This window comes from Prinia subflava, chromosome 3 (assembly GCF_021018805.1).
Source record: "Prinia subflava isolate CZ2003 ecotype Zambia chromosome 3, Cam_Psub_1.2, whole genome shotgun sequence".
In the NCBI taxonomy this organism is placed as follows: Eukaryota; Metazoa; Chordata; class Aves; order Passeriformes; family Cisticolidae; genus Prinia; species Prinia subflava.
In genome coordinates, this window is record NC_086249.1 from 102,048,873 (window position 1) to 102,065,500 (window position 16,628).

The following is a 16,628-nucleotide window of genomic DNA, read 5'->3' on the forward strand; positions in this document are numbered from 1 at the left end:
TTTGCAGTATCTTCATTAACAAAGCCCTTTCCGCATGTGGCTTCAAAGTATTACAAGTACAGACACAATTCTTTGTATTCAGTTCCCCACTCTTACTAGCTAGTTGTCCCATCAATTCACAAAAACAAAGGGAATCAAAAGTTTCAGGTTTTAATGTGTTAATAAACAACATTTAAAAAAAAGCCAATAAATGGCTTTCATCAAAAAAGAAAAACAAACAAACAAAAACCCCACAAAAAAACCCAAAAAGCAAAACCCCAACAAGCCATGACATTTGTAACACATTCTCTTACAGGTAAAGTTACGTTATTAAGTTGGTAATGTCCAAACAAATTTTCACTGCAGTATCTCAAGGCTGTCAATCAAACCTCAACACAAGTTGTAAAGCCCCATAAATTTTCTTCAATACTTGCTGCTATAGGTCCTCGTTTCTCCTCATTATTAAAATCTCATCACGTTTGGAGGTTACAGAACTAAGAAAACAGTGTTCCAGAAATATGTACATATTAAATCCAAGTAAAACAACATTTAAAACAAGTTGAGACCAGTACAGTTCCAATTAAGAAGATTTTTTTCATCCTTTTTAAAATTTAGAGTCCAGCGTAGGACAAGCACTATAAAATTCACAATACTTAATGCACAAGGCATTTTTAATAAAGAATAAAATTCTTTCAGTCGTACTTCTAACTTCACTATGAATACTTTTTTTGTTTTCTTACTTGAAATCAGGAATCATTAAAAAAAATAAAAGGAAATCAGTTAATCAAGAAATCAGTGCTGTCAAGGAAATAGGCAAAGTGCCATCCATGACATATCCCACATTTTCCTCACTGCCTCCCATGGAACTCCACCACACTGCCAGGAATTGATGCCACTATGAGGGCCACTCATTCTCAGTGAATACCACTGCATAAAATACTGTCTGAGGCTTTCTCCCTCTCACAAAGAGTAATTAGGAACTCAAATTATCTTTATGAGCTTCTTGCATAAGATAATCACTGTCAGAATCCAGTTCTTCCTCATCTCCTGGGGTTTCCTCTGCCGGACGCTTCATGCCCCGCTGCTGTGAAATGGCCAGCGCGTATTTGATGTTGTAGATGTTCCACTCACAGCTGTAAAAATAAACAGGAAAACGTTGTTTGCCTCCTAAAATAAAAACAAGTCTAAAAGAAGGCTGTCTCCAAAGTTTTAACAGCACACTGTCACCCCCCAGATCACTGCAGGTTTTTGATTTTAACTTTGAAATGTAACAGTACATACAGTTTTGAAACACCTTCAAAGTGACGCTGGATGCTCTTCTGAAGGAACTGAATCACAGGGAGCAGCTTCACCGACCTTGGATGGACAAAACATGCAATTTGCAGTGCAGCTCATATTTACATATGGAAATCTAGAACTTTTCTATACTCTCAAGATTTTAACAAGCATACAACTTCAATGCCAAATTGTTAAGATAATCCTAAGGAAACAAAAACTCTCTGCTTTTGACTCTGCTCACGATGATTACACTCAATACAAGTAATATATTGTGAGAAATTTTTTTTCTAAGGTCAAACTGCATCTTGAAGAGCTAATTCTGCTTGCTGCAGCAATGATAGTTCCTTTCAGATATTGCAAGACTTTCTGAAGAAGGGGGAGTTTGTTTTAAATTGTCCTCTTCTACTTTAGCAGGAACAAAAGGAGAGATTTTGTTCCAGTCCTTTCAGTTAACTAAAACATTAGTACTTGTGTTGAAGCAAGGGAAGAGTTACACAATGCACTGGTTTTTAAATTTGAGGACTCCTTCTCAGATTACCTCTCACTTAGCCCATTTTACATTTGTAAATTGGTGTGGTTTTGTTCCTGGAAGTCTAAAAATTCCATACTAGGGGTGAGCTGAATACAATTCACAGACCAGGCCTGTGTAGGTCTGAAGTACTCTGTAGGAAGGCAGAGTACTACCAGCTATAATCACAAGTCTATAAAAATGCAATCAATACCTGCACATCACCTTTCAGTCACCTTTAAGATGCATAACTGTTTAAAAACACAACTGCCAAAATCTTACTATCACTCTTGAAATCGTTATGCAATTATTGTCTAAGCAGCTCAAGAAAAGTTTTATCTGTTGTATTTGAAAAACGTTTCTGCAATATATCTTCATAAATCCAGTAATGTATTTCAATTCTGTCATACACACTTTTTACAATCTTTTTAGACTTTTAAGATCAAGTCCAAACTGTAACTTTTATTATTAGTTGTAAAACTGAAGTGTTCTAATTGTAATGCATGCATTATCTAGAATGTCAGTAAATGTTAAGTAAAAGCCTTAAACTAACAGGTCTTAAATTTTAATATCCTTGTCAGCATTTTGACTTTCATGGGATCTCACCTTGTTTTCAGCTTCTGTCCATGCAGCATGAGCAACTTATGAGCCCAGATAAGGTAGAACTCCAGGTGACAAGAGGTCTCAAATGCAGAGGCCAGGAACTCCAGTACCTTCTCCACATACAGGTCTGGCAGTGATGAGCAGACAACATCAACTGTGCAAAAAGGAAAATAAAGCCCATAAACATTCAATAGATTGGAGTAACATGAAAGAGGAAAGCATAAGGGGAAGGAGAAGAAAGCAGCATTTGGGCAAGGGGTGCGTATTTAGTGCTCTATTTCAGGGTACAGCACCACAATCTCTCAGGGGACAGATGTTGTTTCTTTGAACCTTCCAAACACTACTGTATTTAAAAACAAGAAATCAGCTCCTCCCTCTCCAAACACTACTGTATTTAAAAGCAAGAAATCAGCTTCTCTCTCTCCAAGTTCTTCCTGCTAGCAGAGTACTCTCCCCAGCAGCTCTCCTTCAGAATTTTTACTTCCACCCTTTTCTCCTCTTTTCTAAAGTAACAGACTTTATTGTTGCTGCTCCTGACTTCACCCAAATTTCTATTCATGGAACTGTTATGCACAACAATCAGAGGCAGTGAGTGTAACTTGAAAAGGCAGCAAAGCCACCTGCCCACACAGGAAGTGTCTGAATGCTGTTAGTAACTGCAAAGCACAAAAAACATAATTTAGAAGCATCCAAAACAATCTCATATATAACTAAATGACCTCATTATATATAATCCTTAAAAACAGTTGAGGATTATATATAATGTATTAATATTAACTCACTCTCAAAAACAGCTTTTGCTTAAGAAACAGGCACACAATCATCCTGTTCAAAGTGGATTACAACAGCCTCTCCTCAGTTGTACTCTGGCCTTCCAATAATTTTCTAAGCCCTCCAGCAGATCTTCTGGAGTATCAATGTCTTTTCTTGTGCTGTCAGTCCCAGAACTAGGCACAGTGCTCCTGATGTGGTGCCACAAGTGCTCAACAGACAAGATTCATCTCTTTGCTCAAAGTGCTGATTACATCTTTGTTACTGGTTAATGATCTTCATCACACAGGCGCAGTACTGACTCAGGTTAAACTTGATGTGGCCCTCCAACATCAGCTGCTCCCAAGCAATGACATCCAAAAACTCTGCCTGCACATCTAGGCCTGACAAATTCCATGCTGAAAAGTCACTAAATGAGCATGAAGTAGATTGGTAAAATTAAAACATAAATTAACATGAAAAAGTCTACCTTTACACCTCATTTTGGCTCACACATGTCTGTTTACAGCTAGCTCAGCCCAGTTTCATGGCAGATCCACTCACCTTCACTGCTAGGGACAGCCTCTATGACCTCCTGAATTAATTTCTTTTCATTAAGCTTGAAGGCCATAACGATAGCCACAGTGTATTCCTTCTGACTCAGTGTTTTGTGTATATTGCTGGGTGTGACATCAATATCCAGCTCAAAAGGATCAAAAATTAGCCCAGAGTCCAGTGAAAAGAGCAGGAGACCCTCTGTGGTGGTGGCTGCCCAGCTTCGTCCTAGAAGAGGAATAACAATATTTAGTAACAAAGAGGAGTGCTCTAGAATGGAAACAGAAGAGTAATGACAATACTCCAGTAGGATTCTTTTGCATGTTTAAAATGGAATTTAAAAAATTCCTAAATTAATTGTTGATACTAACCTGTAGGACAGAATCGCACACAAGTCACCCTTATTTCTGGTTTAAAGTGTCGATAGCTCATGTCACCTAAAAGAGAAATTAAAAAGTGATTTCACATATTCACAAGTCTAATTATCAACTCTGACTATGATGTTACCACTAAATAATGAGCAGCATGGTAAAACCTGGCAGAATTAAAGACTGGGTAAGGAAGGCACAGTCCATGCCCAAGAGATCCTATAGCTTAAGTGGTGGGACTGAATTTTGTAATCCTGATGTTAAAACAGAGCTCATCAAGTCAAACCCTTTTTATCTGTGGCAAAGGTTCTGATGCACACAGAAGCAGAAACAAGAGAGCAAAGCCAAAGCCATACCTCTTTTTACTCCAGGAAGAGGGATGGCAACACCTTCGTCACCTCCACCCCCTTCATCAATCAGAGCCAGGCTGCCAAATTCAGTCATTTTTCTCCGATCTAGGTACTCCTGGAAAAACATGCAAGTTCCATTCACTGCACTGGATCTCTTCTCAAAGAGCAGAGCTCAGTTTAGACTGTGGTTTCACATTGTTATAACTGTGTTCCACTCCAGAGATGCACTGTTTGCTTCCTCAGCTGCAGCCCTACTCTCTGTCCTGCAGCTTCCATAACTGCACTGTGCCAATGCAAGGGCTGTGTGGGCAGAACACCACAATGAGATTTTAGGGACCTCACAATGCAAGTGAGATTTTAGGGACCTCCCTGGCCCCATTTCTAAACATCCCCTCCAGGACTCTGTTTCACTTTCTTTCAAGCTGGATGTTGAGCTACACCAGCTCATAAACCACTGCTGACAAAGAAGCACAGTCGGATACAGCCTGAAATGAACAGTGGGACAAAAATCATTCTTCCGAGTAAGGGGATTGTGAAAGGGGTTACTGGAATTTTTTTCCTTCTGATGTTATTCATCATTCACTTTGGAAGGAATTTAATCTGGCATTTGGCAATATTCAGAAACAGAGTTTATAAAGGTCAGTGATGTTTTTCTGTATCCACAAAAAAAAAATTCCTTCATTTCTTTGCTAACACAAACTGACACCCGGGGAGTTAGCTTAGTACAAAATGTTGCTAATTTAAATTTTCACTTCCATTTTAAGTCTAGTGCCAACTAACTTAGTATGCTTGAGAGTTCTGCCCATTCAACACAAGCACACTATAAATCTGGCAAGAGTTTCAGGAATTAATTCTGTTCCAAGAGGAATATTTCCTTCCCTCTCTCCTGCACAAAAATAAACCCATTCTTAAAAAAAGCATTTATGAATCACTCTTAATGAGATGTTATACCAAAACTAAAGTCTTGTGGGAGTGAGGAAATGAAAAAAAGACTCCTGTGCTCACATACCTCCATTGCATCTAAAGAATAGTTGCACGAAATTTCAAATTTTTTCATAAGAATCTGTTCCTTGACATTATATATACAGACAAATTTTGACAATCCACCTGCCAGAATAGATTGACCATCTGCTGAGTAGCAGAGAGTTGTAAAAGACCTGGTAAAGAAAAAGAGAAAGCAGTTTTAATTTCACTGTCACATCTGAGCTAAAAGACATGAGTACAATGTGAAGACTCAGATAATAACCACTCCACGGAAAAAGTGGAGATCTTCATTCACATGGTATATACACACACACAAATTTACTACAAAGCATTTAGTGCTTCACTATGAATCTCAAGCAATTTAAGACTTCGACAGCTTTCTGAAATACTTCCATACTTCTGAATCTGAGTCACAGTTCATCAATGAGCTCTCAACTACACCATGCATGACACTAAAAAACAGTCAGAAGAGCAACAGAAAAACCAATGCCATGGCATGTTTGAAAGACAGAGCGCTCACCAGCACAAAATACTGCTTTTCTCCAAAAAGTTATTATTTCTTTTTTAAATTGTTTTGACTGGAAGTAATATGGAAAAAAAGGGAGGAAAAAGAGAAGAATAAAACATTTCTCTGATATACTTTCTGAGAGCACAAAAATTGAACTTGCTTTTAAACATGACTTCACATGCACAGCAACAGGTAATAAACCCCATACTTTAATTACCTTCTTAAAAAACATAATAGTTTCTACATACTAATAGTTGTATACCAGTATTTCTGTAGGAAGATATCTACTTAAAAACCTAACCCACAACAAATTAACACCTTGGCCTGAGAAGTCAATATTATGTTGGCAACCCCAACCCATAACTGATGAGAAAGAACATGTGCTCAGAATGGTGCTGATCAGTGAGAGAACACAGCCAGCTACAAAAGGGTGGCACCTAGATGTCAGGCAGTCTTTTAAAATCCAGCCTCAGAATCAGAAATATCTGAACAGCAGACGCACTCTGAAATCTTCATGTAGAAAACAAATGGAAAATCAACTCAAAAGCAGCCCAGCATGGCACCCTCTTGTCACTGCAGCCCCCTGGACGTACTTGCCCTTGGCTGATTGCTTGGCTGTTATTTTATCCAGCTCCTTCCTCCCCATCTGGAGGTCATGCCTGCCCTCAATGGAGCCAGTCTGCACTGCATTTTCATGATCCCAAAATGTGATCTGGCCATTCAAAGCAGCAACTGCGAGCTCCTTGCCATCAGGACGGAAGGCGACAACAAGAACTGCAAGAATTTATAAAAGTTAAAAATGCAGTCAGATACTGTTCTAAGGAAATACCATTATTTTTTATCTTATCTCAGCTATTAGAAAAAATTTAAGAGTAAAAAGTATAACTGTACTTTTTCCCATGGACAACATACAGATGCTCAGTTAATTATAAAGCTGAGCTAAAATGAAATTATTTATTGTGCTGTTAACCAAGTACAAGAGTGAAGTATCTGAACTTTTGATTTCTATTTCCATGAATGAGTATCTCTGTATTCGACATGTTCAGTTGTTATTAATATATTTTACATAATATTTTTATATTTGATAAAAGATGAGAAATGAAACAAAAATTACCATCTGAGTTCATTATGAATGTCTCCTTAGTTCTCCAGCTGTCCAACATATCCCATAATTTGACAGTCTTATCCCAAGAGGCACTGGCTAGAACACATTTCATTGGATTAAAGGACAAGCTGCTGATGGGACCCTCATGGCCTGCTAAGACCTAAGAAGAGAAGAAAAAAATAACTGGGAATTAATTGAAAAAAACTGAAATCTGTGTAAACTCCACATATAGCCAATAAACCATGCCTGACTTGTCCACTCATGCTTGAGATCACTTTTGGACACAGGGCATGATACATACCACAATTCTCAACTTTTTTATTTTCACAAGTTTAAAAAAAATCTTTGAAGTGCTACCACTACATAGACATCTACAACCACTTCTATGCACACACTTTAGGAATGCAGTGTGCCATCTTCCTCCCTCCTTTCAAAACAATCAGACCAACTGTGAAAAACCAAGTCACAGCTCTGAGAATTCACTATCACTTCAGAATAAAACCAAAAATAAAAACTGAGAATAAGTGTAACAGAGGTTTTCATTTCATGGAGCTCCTACTCCTCAAAAAAAAAAAAATCAAGGCAAGAAACTAAACCCAAAACTCTGGAGATCCAGTCAAGTATATCGTGATTTACTGAAGTGATCTGTATTCCATGGCTGTGCCAAATTAAATATGTGAATCACTGAGCCCCTCTATTTGTACAAGATGCACAGGAATGCTTAAGAATTGAAAAACTAATTGAAAAATCATGTCCTTGCTCTGCTCCAGCAAAACCCTTCATGAAATCTGTATCAGCCTTAATAAAGCAACTACAATTTCTTCATTACCTGCAGAAAGTATGTGGAAAAGAACATCTCTGAGCAAGGAGGGAAAGATTCCTGTGCCCTTGTGTTAGCTCAGTAATACTGGTGTTACTTCATCACTAGAAAGAGCTCATTACTCAGAAATTTTTAAAACTATTTCTCACAAGAATAAAGGCCGATTTCCACACAATAGTTTAAAAAAAAATGTTGAGAGCAAGATAGGGTAGCTCCAGTTTTGAGGATAACAAAACTTCATGTTGTATTGAAACCCCCTGACTAACCCCAAAGTTGCTGAGTGTCACCACACTCCACACAGTGTTAAATTCAAGCCCTCCCAACACTGTGGGTCCTTACATCCAGCAGCCTCCCACTCTGCATTGACCAGATGAATATTTCAAAGGAATCCTGGGAACCAGCAGCCACAATCTCCCCACTGGAGTCCACAGCCAAACACGAGAACTGACTCGGGCGCGGAGACGTAAAGGTACGGAAATTCCGGTACCTGTCCAGGAGGTGAAAAGAAATTATGAGAACATTTCTGATAGGTTTAAATGTGTGTTCAACAAATCTATTTACAAAAGGAGTTCATGTGTTTTGTAAAGACTTCTAAGCTATGTACAGAAAAAAAATACTGTTTGTATAAAATTAGATGTGATGCCTCAGCATGATTATAAGATTCAAAAGGAGTATGAAAAGCTCTGCAGAAGCAGGAGACAGAAACACCCTGAGGAGCTTTCTACTATTAAATAGCACATGTCAATTTTTTAGAAATGTGTTTTTACACACCCAGTTTTGTGCACAGCTGTGTTATACTATGGGAAGTGTTGTTAGGCAAGTGCCTTCTCCCCATCTGAGTAAAGCCAGACAATGATCTCCCTGGGTTTCTGGCTTCTCTGAGGAAAGTTCTTCCAGATTTTTCTTCACAGAAACTGGATGGAGTAACAGCATTCTTAATTACTACCTAAATTTAAATCAAAAGGTGAATTGAAAGCCAGCAAGGCAGTGCTGCTCACCTTTGTGAGATTTCAAACAAGCAGTCAGCAATTTGCTGTATTTTGGGGGGAGTGTGAAAGCTGAGGGCTAAATGAGACACAAAAGCTTTCATGCAAAGGGTTACCTGTGCAGATCAAAGGCACGCACTGTTCCATCGAGGGAAGCACTCAGAATCACATAACCAGTGGAAGTGAAAGTTACAGCAGTTACACCACTGTTGTGTTCTGTAAAGGTGACAAAACAAAAGCTGCTTGAAGTGTTCCACACCTTCACCTGCAGGAAAGACAAGAAAAAACTTCTTAGAATCTCCATCATCAGTAAAGACAGAAAATAAGGGTAAGGCAGCAGCAGAGTAAAGAAAACCTAATTCTAGAACTCTGCAACAGCATAAAAGAATTTCAGTTATAGCAGTCAAGAGGCCACATATTATCATTAAACCTCTTAAGGCAATTTTGCAACATAAAAATCTAAGTGCAGATAGACAGATACAAAGTTGAAACAAAGTTAATTTTAAAGGAAAGTAACACTTGGTGAGTATAAGCATCCAGGCTTATACTGTCAAGTGAGACAGGTGTCAAATTCAAAACCAACTCTAATGTCATTACAGAAGTTACAACTGAGATGGTATTTCAGTTTGGTTTTTTTTCCTGAACAAAAATGTCACACATTTAGTTTTCTGCAGTTTGAGACTTCTGGGTTTTGGCCAATTTTCATCCTGAATGGCAGAAGCCATGAAGTGGCAGATCATCTTCTGATATTTACAAGCTTTGGTAGGAAAAAACTGTCAAATGTTTGTTGTCCCATTTATGTGCCAAGACATTGTGGCAAAACATCTTTTAAAATCAAAGTACCTGTACACACAGCCTATCATTTCAATGCAAGTCATCCATGAGAAGTTTATTTGAAGGAAAAATTACAAGCTTCTGGAATGGTACATTTAACCAAAAAAAATGCACTTTTATAAATAATTCGAAATTAATTTCAGATCAAAAACAATTACTAAAAGGGCAAGAAGCTGGGTGGCTGAAGCTCATTCATCCCAAAATATCATGGAACCACAAATAAATTAACACTTAATGAATTAGATATTTTTCTGTTTATAGTGACTGGACCTACAATAATTTAAAAAATCACCTGCTAGAAAGCATAAGTGATGGGATTTGCAGACACAGGTAATAACAATGCAAAATATATATATTTTAGAGAGACAAATCAAAACATTTACAGGAAGAAAGGATAAAAAAAATTTAACTTTATAATAAGAAAAATATGTACCAATTAGAATATCAGAGCTTTCTACACAAAAATGGAAAGCCAAGCTGCTTAGTACATTATTAAAAGCTCTCATTGCAGCAATTTTGCCTCACTCACTTTGCCATCCTCCCCTCCAGTCACTATGTACTGTCCATCTGGAGAATATGCCAAGGACACCATGCTGTTGAAGTGGCCCTGCTGCTTCAGCACGTAGGACTCGCTCTGCCACTCCCACACCAGGAGCTGGCCCAGACCTGCAAGCAAACAGGGTTAACCACAACCATGGGCACAACCCCCTGCAAACCCAAGCCACAAAACACACAGTGACAAGCAAGGTTTAAAAAAAACAACAAAGGTTGATGCAGACAGGTTGAATTCTGCATCTTTCAGTCCTACTAAGAGCTTTTGCCTTTTTTAACTTCAAGGCAATTTCCCCAGAAATTTCCTCCATGGGCTGTTACTTGGAATAATGTTTTTAATGCTACCACAGCAATGCTATCAACCAGATCAACTGGTTGATATGGTTGATAAATGAGCTGGAAAGAAAAGCAGGGCTGCATGTAAGAGTAAAATTTTGGGTTTCATGCAAACCACTGTGGACAGGGTGAGAATGCTGGAACATCCAGACAGGTTTGTAAAAAGCCATGAGCAACGTGTGGCAAAGGAACAGAGAACAGCCCAGAATGAAAGCAGAAATTAACTACAAGGGATCTGGGCTCTCCCCAACTCTGTTAGAGCTTTCCTATACAAAATATGTATTTATTCCTGTATCAGCAAAATACTTTCCTGAATCATCAGAATTCTGTGAGAGATTAATTAGCAATATTTGCTTTACTATATACCTAGACACCACAGATATGAGGCTATCAATTATTTAACATTTGGAGTCAAAACTGCAAGAGGAATTTGGGCTTCATGCCCACCACAATCCTTATTTTTCCCATGAATAAAGACTAAAAACCACTGACAAACCTGAACATCCAAAAGCAATCCAGTCACCAGTGCAGTTGATAGAAATAGAAGCTATCCTTTGGTCTGAAATACTGAAAATAAACAAACTTGTGTGATAAAACTTCAAGCCTAACATTTATTAATGCTGTTCAAGCAAGTTGTTTGTTTTATTGAACTTCTGTACTACATCAATCAAAAACCACAAAGTTCATTCCTTTGTTCCACTCCAAACCATCAAACATTCCTCATTCAGAACAAAGGCAGAGTATTTGCATCCCAGAGATGTCCTTGCCAACAGAGAGTAAAACTCCCCAAGTTTAAGAAAATAAAACAGGTTATTTTGTACATGGAAATTGGTTAGCTGGCATCCTACAGTTACGGAAAAGAATCTGATTTGACTTCTTAACTTAGACACAATTTCCAGATAATTTTACATACGCAGAACTTTCCAGCTAATATTTTCTACCAAGAAACTGAATATATTAAAATGGACAGAGTTAAAGAAGTCTATAGCCAACAATCAGAAACTCCTGAGTAGTTTCCTTACTCAGACCTCACTTTCCCAAAATAAGGAGTGGAATTATGTGATATTTATTACATAAATTTATAATTCTGCCTTTTCAGAAATTACAGTATTAAATAGATAGTGATGTTTTAAGACTTTTGTGCTCTTTTTATTCATCCTTCACTGCTTAACGTGATGTGTTCTCCATCAAACATGAAACCCCCACAAAAAAAGCCTATTCCTTTCCCCCACAAAAACCAAACCAAACATAGACACAACCCCATACCTCACCTCAAGGAGTGGATCAGATTAAAATCTGGAAGCTCATGGAGGTGAAAGACTCCAGAGGCAAAACCAGTGACTAAAAGATGTGTTTTCTTGTGATAGGCTGCAGCTGTCAGGTTATTAAAATCTCCCTCCTTATTGAAAAAATACCTGGCACCCAAGAAACAAGAAAAAAGGTGAATGTTAAAGAACAGTATGTTGTTAGAGCTACATCTCCAAGCAGCTCACCAAAGATGCTGATGAGCCACCTTTGTGTCATCTCCTGAAGTCAACCAACCCCTTCTAGAAAGAAATCAAAGCCTCAAGACTTAGAGAGGGTACTGTAATAAAGATCCCATTTGCACTTTCTGAGTTCCAAACAATACCACACCAGTATTTCCAAACAATACCACACCAGTATTTTTATATTTCTTATATTGTTAAAATTACACTTGTTATTCTGAAGGTGAAAGCCTGTGCCCATCATATAATCAAGGCAAGACAGACAGGAGTTCTAACAGAACTACTTAAAATGGGATCTGCAGTAATTTTCTAAATCCTGGGCAGTTTTAACCTGCTTTCAATAAGTTATAACAGATGAAAAAAAAAGCCCAGTACAATAAATCCCCATTACAGCTTTGATTTTTGATAACTGACAACCACTTACTTCGCAACACGTGAGTATTTAACTTTATTTCTAGTCTCTTGTTCACTCGGATCAGCTTTCCCATGAATTTCTTCACCCTTTGGCTCCTCAAGCAGCTCTTCATCACCTTCTGCTGCCTTCTGTTCCTTTGCTGCATCTTTAGGGGGCATGGGCTTCAACCCATCCAGCTCAGTGTCACACTGCCACACACACAGAGCTGCATCCTGGCTAATTGTGTACAGCTAGAATGCAAACACACAAATTATTATTGTCCAAAACCCATGCTCTGTGCTCTGCAAAAACATGAATATGGACTTGCAGAAGTGTTAGCAAATGTGCATTTTATTCTCAGGATAGAACCCAAAGTGCTTTGAGCTGGGAGTTTTACTAGTCTGGAGAACTGGTGAATTATTTTGCCTGCCCTCAGAAAAATTTTGCAAAGACAAACTTGATTACCAGTAAGCATTACAGCTAAGCTAAATCATTTTTTCATACTCAAAGCTATAATGCTTTGGGGGAGCAAATTTAAATGCATAATTATGGCAGAGCAATCAAGAGACACTTCTGTATTTTCTAAATTCTGAGATATTGTCAAAACAGTCACCTACAGATAAGATTCTGTTTCCACTATTTTAATATTAAAATTCAAGTGTCTTGTGTAATTATACATACATCTAGGCTGTTCTCTTCAAAAAAGCAGGCAACTATGACATCCTTATGGCCTCCAAGAGAGTAGTAGATCAAGTTTTCCCATCGTTCTGCTCCAAACACCCACGTGGACATGTCCTTGCTCCCCACTGCAAAGCATCTGCAAAAAAAAAAAAAAAGGCAATTCCAATCAGCAACACTGGACTGCAAAACTCTTCACTGGGTGGGGAATGTTCTGCGCTTAAATCCACCAGTCACCACTTGATTTTACAAACAGCAGAGCTGTAAGCTGAGGGTGGTGACTGTAGCAGAGGTAGAAGGGGTTAAAAAACACATTCAAAAGCTCAACTCAGCTCCCATTCCTAAGATATGTTCCTTTTGTGAGTTACTACACATTTTCAAGCAAGAATCCACTGTTGATTCCCAAAACATAATTTTTTTTATACTTTCTGGCCTGCCTACTAATATTTTTTAATTAAAGACAGCATTTTTAAAGCTAGTACAATACTTCAGAGGAAAGAAAACGAGACTGCAACATGCATTCAAATATTAATATGAGCAGGTAGACAGTGCTTCAGTTTAACAACTCACTTGGAATCATCAGTCCAGTCAATACAAGTTGTTTCATCATATGGGCCATAGTAGGTTTTGTCCAGAACAAATGCATTAAATTCTCTTTTCTTCCCAGGAGCATGGTACAGGTAAGCAAGATTGTCTTTTGTAACCACAAATTTCCTGGTGTAAGTAGGGGGAAAAGACACAATTGCACACAAAGCTGATAAAGCAAACAACTGTTCAGTACAGACTGCAATGCAATGAAACAATACAATAATAAAGAGGTCCCTGCACCACTGAAACAATAAAAATGGATTGCTTTTGAATGAAAAACAAAGCATTTGCAGACTAATATTATCCCCCAAATGAAGCATTATAAAAGAGAAAACCTTCAGTAAAAAACACTGAGGTTGAATGATAAAATTCTTACTCTCAAAACGTCAAAACAGTAGGAAAAGTTCAAACACTCAAACCAGGATATTCTATTTCCAAGGCTTTGCTTTCCTTCTTTTCTTCCCATCTCAATTTTACAAAATGACCCTGATCAGCTCAAAATCTCCCCTCACTCATGAACAAGAAACATCCCCAGATTGGTTAGGATATCTTCATAATCACAACTACTTTATGGGGCAATTCCTGCTGTTTTGTTCTAAAGAATGCACTCGTTACTTACTTGCCATCAGGAGAAAAGCTGACACTGTGAACTGGCTTGTGAAAATAAAACTGATGTATCACACATTTCCCAATCAAACTCACAAGCAAGGCAGCTCCCTCTGTAAGGGCAGAAAAAAAGGATCATGAGAATAACTGAGTTTCCAAAGAAATCATAACCCTAGGAGAGTTTTTTTCTTAAAGAGAGGGGAAAACTTTTCAAGACAATGTGCTTAATATTATTAAAATTAAAAAAATACAATCCAAATTACAAGACACTATCCAAATTCTGTAAACAGGTTATTTTTAAGTTCTGTAAATAAAGATACCTTCCCCAAAAATTATAACGCAGTTTTTAAAGCAGACCACTTCTAATTTCGTGTTAAGGCTGAATACCTAACAACACAGATTTCCTCCTCTCAAGGCTGCATTTTTACTGAATTCTTTTACAAACAGATGTCTCTCTGTGCAAGTACCTTCATCGATTAGAATGGCAAGGCTTCCATCTGGAGAGAGCCCCACGCACAGTAGCCAAGGGCAACGTCTCACACTTGTTACTGCAACAAAAACAACAAAAACAGCGAACAGTAAAACGGGAATGCAGGATGAACATCTTCGGTGTCAGTGAAATATGGTTTGATACCTTTGTTAAGACCACAGACACAATTTGGATGTAAAAGCCCCCCAGCTTTCTTTAGCTGTCACCATCCCGTGAACACAAACCGTGGGTTGTTCTGTGCGGGGCAGGAGCTGGACCCGATGATCCCTGAGCCCAGGACGGGCTGGAATTCTCCATCAGAGACAGCTCCTGCCCGGAACGCAGGCACCGGGAGCACCGAGCACAGCCCCGGCACAAGGAAGGGCTGATGCTGCTCTAAGGTTTGTTACATACGAGACAGACCCACACAAAGAAACCACATAACTAAACCAAACACAGATCCATTTTTCCCCCTCTGAAATACACCTTTACGTGATTTCTCCGCTATTCCCCACACGGGGGTACCCGCACAACACCGTGACAGGTATTCCACTCGGCAGGCTTCTACCTTTTAATGCCAGAGCAGACTCTTTCCAGGATATTGTGGCAGGCCGAGCATCCCGGGGAGGCCCATGGGTCGGGCTCCACAACCTCCTCAGAGTTTTATTCCCCCCAAAACCCCCGCGCCGGCAGCGCCAGGCCCTCCCCGGCCCTCGCCGCCCTCTCACTTCTTGAGGTCGAAGAGGGAGATCCTGTTGCCGACGGGGCTGAGCAGGGAGTTGCCATCGCGGGTGAAGCTGAGGTTGCCGCGGCGGTACACGGTGCCCAGCAGGCCGGAGAACTGCGGGGGCGGGAAGGGGCAGGGTTAGAGGGGCTGGGGAGACGCGGGTCGGGGGAGATGAAGGGGAGATGAAGGGGAGATGGTGCCGGGAATCGGCGCTCACCCGGTACGCGAAGCGCATGGCGGCCACACGTGCGGAGCGCGGCCGCGGAACTGCGGCGTGAGGGGCGGGCGCTGAGCCGCCATCCCGCGCATGCGCCGGGGACAGGGCGGGAGCCGGGGGAAGGGAAGGGAAGGGAAGGGAAGGGAAGGGAAGGGAAGGGAAGGGAAGGGAAGGGAAGGGAAGGGAAGGGAAGGGAAGGGAAGGGAAGGGAAGGGAAGGGAAGGGAAGGGAAGGGAAGGGAAGGGAAGGGAAGGGAAGGGAAGGGAAGGGAAGGGAAGGGAAGGGAAGGGAAGGGAAGGGAAGGGAAGGGAAGGGAAGGGAAGGGAGAGGGAAGGGAGAGGGAAGGGAAGGGAGAGGGAAGGGAGAGGGAAGGGAGAGGGAAGGGAAGGGAAGGGAAGGGAAGGGAAGGGAAGGGAAGGGAAGGGAAGGGAAGGGAAGGGAAGGGAAGGGAAGGGAAGGGAAGGGAAGGGAAGGGAAGGGAAGGGAAGGGAAGGGAAGGGAAGGGAAGGGAAGGGAAGGGAAGGGAAGGGAAGGGAAGGGAAGGGAAGGGAAGGGAAGGGAAGGGAGAGGGAAGGGAAGGGAGAGGGAAGGGAAGGGAGAGGGAAGGGAAGGGAGAGGGAAGGGAAGGGAAGGGAAGGGAAGGGAAGGGAAGGGAAGGGAAGGGAAGGGAAGGGAAGGGAAGGGAAGGGAAGGGAAGGGAAGGGAAGGGAAGGGAAGGGAAGGGAAGGGAAGGGAAGGGAAGGGAAGGGAAGGGAAGGGAAGGGAAGGGAAGGGAAGGGAAGGGAGAGGGAAGGGAGAGGGAAGGGAAGGGAGAGGGAAGGGAGAGGGAAGGGAGAGGGAAGGGAAGGGAAGGGAAGGGAAGGGAAGGGAAGGGAAGGGAAGGGAAGGGAAGGGAAGGGAAGGGAAGGGAAGGGAAGGGAAGGGAAGGGAAGGGAAGGGAGAGGGA

At 40.4% G+C, this 16,628-nt stretch overlaps 1 protein-coding gene across 1 annotated transcript; it reads right to left on the bottom strand.

Annotated features, from left to right (window-relative positions):
• Nucleotides 1-134: 134 nt before the first annotated feature.
• On the bottom strand, nt 135-15,791 carry PWP2 (PWP2 small subunit processome component). Its single transcript, XM_063393088.1, is given in 22 exon segments — nt 135-1,112; nt 1,261-1,335; nt 2,372-2,522; nt 3,683-3,901; nt 4,045-4,110; nt 4,398-4,506; nt 5,401-5,548; nt 6,477-6,657; nt 6,998-7,148; nt 8,148-8,295; nt 8,911-9,059; nt 10,158-10,294; nt 11,013-11,083; nt 11,788-11,931; nt 12,428-12,648; nt 13,079-13,214; nt 13,646-13,789; nt 14,283-14,382; nt 14,737-14,786; nt 14,788-14,817; nt 15,467-15,579; nt 15,683-15,791. Coding segments are annotated over 22 exon segments (2,721 nt in total). The 5' UTR covers nt 15,701-15,791; the 3' UTR covers nt 135-952.
• Nucleotides 15,792-16,628: the final 837 nt, after the last annotated feature.